Below are 7,500 nucleotides of genomic sequence, written 5' to 3' on the forward strand. Positions count from 1 at the left end.
TTATGATTTAATTTAGCTCCGGATGCTAGTTCATACAGAGCTAGATTGTTGGTTAAGGCATCCATCTCCAGCTGGTTTTTAATAATAACAGTGATGTCATCAGCGTAAGCGATGGCTGTGACTTTGGGCATATGACCTACACTTAAACCTGAAATTAAATGATCTGAATTTATTTTATTTTTTTAATTGCACAAGTTTGTTCTTTATCTATGATTTTGTCTAATATGTCATTTAATCTGTTCATAATTATTTTAGCAAGAATCTTATAGTCTGTATTCATAATAGTGAGATGTCTGTAGTTGTCCAAGTCAGCATCATCACCTTTCTTCAACAATAAACATAAAACACCTTGATAAAAGGAGTCTCCCATACAGCCGCTGTTTATACCTTCGTTGTACACAGCAGTGAGGAGGTTTAAGACGTCGTCGTTGTAAAGCTGATAGAACTCAGTGGGCAGACCGTCAGGACCAGGACTTTTACTGACGTTAAGTTGTTGGATGGCCTCCATCACTTCCTCTTTTCTTATCTCTCCACTAAGATGAGTGAAGTTTAAGTCGCTGTATGAAGGCATCGTTTCCAACAGAATATTGACACAGCTTACATCTATGTCTATTCTCTTATATGCATCGACACACAGATTTCTGATTACTTCTCTTTTTTCCTTTTCACAGTAAAAAGTATCACCTTTATGGTTCTTTATACATTTAATAAATTTAGCTTGAATTTGTTTTTGACTTGATTTCAGAGCATGAATTAAATTCCCTCTGTTATCTAAGTGTGACTGTTTATAAATATTATACAATAACTCATGATTAAAGTTGTCTATTTGTTTCTTAATACTTGTCATAGTTTCCTCATCTACTGTAGATTTTTTTTCTTCTGTTTCAGACTAATGTATTGCTTCATTAATTCATCATAATATGTATTTTTTGCTTTATTTAATTCTCTGCATTTGAATTTGAATAAATCTTTCACTCTATATTTCAATATTTCCCATAGTTTAATATTAGATTTGGTTAGGATTTTTAGTTGTGTTGTTTTGTGTATTTCCTGTTTTAGCTCCTTTAATAAATCTGTATTTTTTAGGCATTGAGTATTTAGTTTCCAGAAGCCTCTGCTAGCTGAGGTTCCAGAAGATACAGATGTTTTAACTATGAGGTGATCTGAGAAGTCATTTAATATGGTTCTATAATTTACTGCTTTGAAGTGTGACGATACATAAATTCTATCTATACGAGTTTTGGTGTTTGAGTCAAACCTGGTGAATTCATATCCTGAAGGATTTACAGATCTACATACATCTATTAATTTAGTTTCTTCACATACTTGTTTTAAAAATTTGCCTTCTGGACTCAGTTTGAAGGGCTTCTTACTACATCTGTCTTTGTCTTCAGTAACTGTGTTAAAGTCACCACATAATATAATTTTATAACCTACTGACAATAATTCTCTAAGTCTTTTAAATAAACAGTTTTTTTGAGATTTGTCGGGAGAAGTAGAAACATTTATTATTCTGTGTTTTTCTCCTCTAAAAAGGCAATCTAGCATCAAAAGTCTGCCTGGAATAATATCCCTTTTTCTAATAATGACAACATCATGAGTCTTAAAAAAAATGCCGACACCATCAGCGCTGCTCTCACCTATAGATATTACACATTTACCTTTAGGCCACATGTCACACACATTGTCAACGTCGTTACTAGTTTTTAGTCTAAGTTCCTGAGTACATAGAATGTCAAAGTCAGTGTCCAATAAATACTTCATTTTTTGTTGTCGATAAACACTCAACTGAACTCCACGAACGTTCCAGGTGGCGATTTTAAGAAGGCTCATAATGGAGTAGAGGTGAAAGCTATGGTGACGGGTTATTGTTTAAACGTTTCTCATTTTTATGAGAGGTGGAGTGGGCTCGCCTCTTCATCTTTTTCTTGGTGACCAACTGGAATGGTGCTTCGTTCTGTGTCTCACTAGTTGTGGGGGCAGGAAACTCAGGTGTGGGAGAGAAAGAGTCTGATTCTGCACCCGTGGGGGGGTGGAGAGGGGTGCTGCTGGCTCTCTGGCCAGCTGTCAAACCGATCGAGCTGAATTCTGAGCTGGGGCTCTCACTGGCACTCTCATAATCATTTTCATCACTACTATTCTCACTCACTGATTCACTAACAATAAATAATCTCCCCTCACCTGATAGAGAGGAGACATCATCATCGGGAGGAGGAGCTGAGGGTTGAAACTCGGCTGTGGCAGGTTGTTCTCGCTGTGGAGGATGTTGTGGAGGAGCAAAAGGATCTGCAAAGGGCTGCTGGGTCCGAGGAGGTGCAGGTCCCGGCCTCAGGTTTGAGGGATGGAAAAGGGCCCGAAGCTGGTGGAAATCCAGCTGTCCGTCAGGCAGCTGAGGGGATGGAGGAGGATCCGGAGGAGGCTGAGGGGATGGAGGAGGATCAGGTTGAGGCTGGGGGGGTGGAGGAGGATCAGGTTGAGGCTGGGGGAGTGGAGGATTGGACAGCTGCAGGGTGGAAGGATGGGGAGCAGACTGGTGTTGAACCATCAAATCCTCCTCTCCACCCTCGAGGGGATGGGCGTCTCAGGCTCTGCACTCTCCCTGTTTGCATCCTACCTGACGGGTCGATCCTACCAGGTGACCTGGAGGGGGGCCGTGTCGGAACCACGCATGCTGACTACGGGGGTTCCGCAAGGGTCAGTCCTGGGCCCCCTTCTCTTCTCGCTCTACACAACATCTCTGGGTTCTGTTATTCACTCGCATGACTTCTCCTACCATTGTTATGCCGATGACACCCAGCTGGTCTTGTCATTTCCCCCCGGTGACACCCAAATGGAGACGCGCATCGCTGCATGTTTGGCTGACATCTCGAAGTGGATGACGACACACCACCTCAAGCTCAACCTGGACAAAACCGAGCTACTGTTCCTCCCGGGGAAGGGTTGCCCACACCGGGACCTGTCCATCACCATTGATGATACCGTGGTGACGCCAACTCGGACTGCGAGGAACCTGGGTGTGACCCTAGATGACCAACTGTCATTCTCAGCAAACATTTCATCCGTTACACGCTCCTGCAGATTCCTGCTCTACAACATCAGGAGGATTCGTCCCTTCCTGACTGATGAGACGACGCAGGTTCTCATCCAGGCTCTTGTCATCTCCCGCCTGGACTACTGCAACTCTCTACTCGCCGGAGCCCCGGCGTCGGCCATCAGACCTCTGGAGCTTGTCCAGAAAGCCGCAGCTCGCCTGGTGTTCAATCGCCCCAAGTTCTCCCACACAACTTCCTTTCTCCGTTCTCTACACTGGCTCCCTGTAAGAGCTCATCCAGTTTAAGACTCTGGTGCTAGAATACAGGGCAGTGAAAGGAACAGCTCCTTCCTATCTCCAGGCCACGGTCAAGCCTTACACCCCCGCCCAACCACTTCGCTCTGCTGCCTCGGGGCGATCGGTCGCCCCGTTGCTCAGAGGTCCTGGCGGCCGATCGACCCGGTCACGTCTGTTTTCTGTCCTGGCCCCTCAGTGGTGGAATGAACTTCCCACTGACGTCAGGACAGCGGAGTCGCTGCCCATCTTTCGGCGCAGGCTGAAAACCCACCTCTTCAGGAAGTGCTACCCTGAGCCTTCCACTCACCGCTTATTGTTTTCATACTAGCTTGTTGCACTTATTGTATTGGTATTACTTATAGCACTTACTGTTTCTCTTGTTTCTGTACTTTGGCTCTGAGTTATGCTCTGCTTCAGGCTCTTAGATGCTTGTTTGGAAAAGGAAATGAACTTATGACTTCTGGTGACTAGTAGTTCTTTTGATTACCAATGTTGATGCACTTATTGTAAGTCGCTTTGGATAAAAGCGTCTGCTAAATGACTGTAATGTAATGTAATGTAATCTCGCCCTGTTGGAGTATGAGGCAGGGCAGCCGAAGAAGGTGTGGCCTTTTTCTCCACACAGGCTGCACTGACTCTCTGCGGGACACTCTTTGGCCTTGTGGCCCAAACCGCTGCATCGCCAGCATTTGACAAAAGTACACTGCTTCACCTGGTGGTCAGCAGAGTGGCAGATGAAGCAGGTGACTGACTGACCGGGGTATATGATGCGTCCGTTGTAGGGACCAAGGGAGATGGAGATGGAGTTGGGGATGGATACAAGATGTCCGTTGATGTCTTTACGGAGTTCCACCTTGTATCTCCTTACTCCGTACCAGATACCGAACTTATCTACCGGCTTGTTAGTGTGCAGGATATCGCAGTACCTGCTCAGGTATAACTCAATGTCAGCATCAGGTATTCTACCTGTCCAGAACTTCACTATTATAGTGGTTATGTCCATTTGAATTGAAGATTCAATTGTCCAGTCTATCCATCTAGATTCAAAATCTTTTGAGCGTTGGATTTCCAGGAAACGCCTGAGAGGAGCTTCATGAAAGAAGCACAGCTCAAAGTTTCTTTTGCTTGGTTGAGCAATGTACGAGTAAACTTCTGATGTGTTGATCCAGGAGGAGTCAAACAGAAGAGTTTCACCAACATGATCACGGCTGGGAGGTTCACCGACACCATTGTATTTCAGACGGACCCAAAACTGCCCAAATTTTGAGGAGTATTGAGGAATGACTGTGCGTGGAGCCATAGCACCTAGCAGCAGCCCAGCCGGGCGCTGAGAGCAGGACACGCTCTACTTACAGATGTTGTTGTTGTTGTTGTTTGTTTTTTTTGATAAACGCGCACAAGTTCCGCAATGAAAAACAGAGCACACTGTCTATTGAGACTCCGGTTTTCCTCCTTTCCCGCGTCCACTCATCCTGTCAGAGTTTAGTCGGTTAAACTCCGGTTTTCCCTCTGCCACTCATCATTAGATGCTTTTAGAGAAATGAAACTTCCCTTTCCCGGTGCCACATCAGCCAGCTCTGACTGGGGGATCCCGAGGCGCTCCCAGGACCAGTTTGGAGACATAGTCCCTCCACCTGGTCCCGGGCCTCCCTCGGGGTCTCCTCCCAGCCGGTCGTGCCTGGACCATCTCCCTAGGGAGGCGCCCAGGTGGCATCCTCACCAGATGCCTGAACCACCTCAACTGGCTCCTTTCCACGCAAAGGAGCAGCGGCTCTACTCAGAGTCCCTCACGGACGATCCAACTTCTCCCCCTATCTCTAAGGGAGATGCCAGCCACCCTCCTGAGGAAACCCATTTCGGCCGCTTGTACCCACGATCTAATTCTTTGGGTCATGACCCAGTCCACATGACCACAGGTGAGGGTAGGAACCAAGATTGCCCGGTAGATAGAGAGCTTTGTCTTGCGGCTCGGCTCTCTTTTCGTCACAACGGTGCGGTAGAGCGACTGCAATACCGCCCCAGCTGCTCCCATTCTCCAGCCAAATTCTAAATTTAATTTAATTTAAATTAATTTAATTTAATTGTATTCTGTAAAAGCTGCTGATCTTTAATAAAAACCTTCACATATTAACTTTTAATAAATAAATAAATCCACATTGAGAGCATTTCAGAGATGGTAGCAGGAATATATATTTTAAATACATAATATACAAATATATACTCTCTTAGTTACCTGGTTTTATAAGTTTAAACACTTATCATTTTGTACTTAGTTAAGATGAAGGTTTTGAGAATATAATCAATATTAAGTTACTCTTTTCCTTTTGTAATGTTTCTATACTACTGTTTTATATTATTATTATTATTTATTATAATTATATTATAAAGGATTATCATATTTCATTTAAAAAAACATCAAACACAGATAAAAAGTTCTCACATCACATGCGAGTAGAGGGAGACTTCCGCATAGTTACTCTGCGACGCAGGAAACATCAGCCAATAGCAGAGGCGGGACAGCACAGCAATATTTGCATGCGTCGGGTTTATATTATGGCAGCGCAACACTCTGAACTCACACTTATCGGTGAACACCAGAACCGTAAAGATGCCTGAACCAGCAGCGAAAGCAGCCCCCAAAAAGGGTTCTAAGAAAGCGGTGACCAAGACCGCCGGAAAGAAGGACAAGAAGAGGAGAAAGACCAGGAAGGAGAGCTACGCCATCTATGTGTACAAGGTGATGAAGCAGGTCCACCCCGACACCGGCATCTCCTCCAAGGCCATGGGCATCATGAACTCCTTCGTGAGTGACATCTTCGAGCGCATCGCCGGTGAGGCCTCCCGTCTGGCCCACTACAACAAGCGCTCCACCATCACCTCCAGGGAGATCCAGACCGCCGTCCGCCTCCTCCTGCCCGGTGAGCTGGCTAAGCACGCCGTGTCTGAGGGAACCAAGGCCGTGACCAAGTATACGAGCTCGAAGTAGACCGTCCCGCAGCGTTCTGTCAACAACCAACGGCTCTTTTAAGAGCCACGCACCCCCTCTGAAAGAGTCACGACCCTGGAACTTGTCAGATAAGGTCTATCTAAGTATCAACCTTTAGTTTGATGTGTCTCTGTGTGACATTAGATGATATCCCCAATTATGTAAACCCAATGCTTAAGTTACTATGAACTGAGACCGTGTGTGTGTTCATTGTGACTAATAAAGACTTTATAATCACAACAAGGTGTAAACTCTGGAACACACAGACAGACAGACAGACAGTTTACACCTTGTTGTGATTATAAAGTCTTTATTAGTCACAATGAGGGGATTTACAGCAGCAAAGTGGACAGTGACAAGAAACAGTAGAAAATGTGTAATATACAAAGGAAATTAAAAACGAGTACATGGGTCAAATGCTAACTATATAATAAAGTAAAATGCAAAAAAAGAAGCTAATACTATATATTCAGATTGAGTGGTTGGATGAAAATTATTGCTCTCATTTTATTTAGATGATACTTTTAAATTCCTATCAAAATATATTTATAAAAGTACGTTTGTATTTCAGTGTATATTTCTATTAAGTCAGAGTGCTATAGAAGGCTGTACAATCTATTTTCTGTCTATTTACACATTAAAAATGCGTCATCTGAGCAAAAATAGTGTAAAATGTTAAACAGAGTATTTTATCTGTAAATTAAAGCTTTGTCAACATATTTAGTACTAGATCACTAAATGAGCGGGATTGTTTAACTTTCAAATTTCTTTTATCCAATAGCTGCAGTGTCACGCGCATATTTATTGGACCAATCAGCGTTGCCGGCGCTCCGGCTCCGTCTATATAAACGAGACGCCGCCGTGTGAAGAACACATCTATTTTTCTTAAGTCAAGAGAAGAAGACGTTCAGTAAATATGGCCAGAACCAAGCAGACCGCCCGTAAGTCTACCGGAGGAAAAGCTCCCAGGAAGCAGCTGGCGACCAAGGCCGCCCGTAAGAGCGCCCCGGCCACCGGCGGAGTGAAGAAGCCCCACCGTTACAGGCCCGGTACCGTGGCTCTCCGGGAGATCCGTCGTTACCAGAAGTCCACGGAGCTGCTGATCCGCAAGCTGCCCTTCCAGCGCCTGGTTCGGGAGATCGCTCAGGACTTCAAGACCGACCTGCGCTTCCAGAGCTCCGCCGTC

At 44.8% G+C, this 7,500-nt stretch overlaps 2 protein-coding genes across 2 annotated transcripts in view; both read left to right on the forward strand.

Annotated features, from left to right (window-relative positions):
• Positions 1-5,921: 5,921 nt before the first annotated feature.
• LOC137889955 (histone H2B 1/2) lies at positions 5,922-6,573 on the forward strand. Its single transcript, XM_068734012.1, has one exon. It carries the CDS (start codon positions 5,937-5,939, stop codon positions 6,312-6,314), a length of 378 nt encoding a protein of 125 aa, XP_068590113.1. The 5' UTR covers positions 5,922-5,936; the 3' UTR covers positions 6,315-6,573.
• Positions 6,574-7,176: 603 nt separating this feature from the next.
• Positions 7,177-7,500, forward strand: part of LOC137889962 (histone H3) — a 642-nt gene continuing 318 nt past the window's right edge. The window contains exon 1 of the mRNA XM_068734021.1: positions 7,177-7,500. This exon is cut by the window's right edge and continues 318 nt beyond it. Within this exon, the coding sequence (XP_068590122.1) occupies positions 7,231-7,500 (270 nt within the window). The 5' untranslated portion in view covers positions 7,177-7,230.

The sequence above is a fragment of the Cebidichthys violaceus genome, unplaced genomic scaffold (assembly GCF_023349555.1).
Source record: "Cebidichthys violaceus isolate CVI_PGR_0920_01 unplaced genomic scaffold, fCebVio1.0.p SCAF_60, whole genome shotgun sequence".
Taxonomy (NCBI): domain Eukaryota; kingdom Metazoa; phylum Chordata; class Actinopteri; order Perciformes; family Stichaeidae; genus Cebidichthys; species Cebidichthys violaceus.

Bases quoted from the DNA above. Each gene is read 5' to 3' on its own strand.
- LOC137889955 (XM_068734012.1), top strand. From the start codon at position 5,937: ATGCCTGAACCAGCAGCGAAAGCAGCCCCCAAAAAGGGTTCTAAGAAA.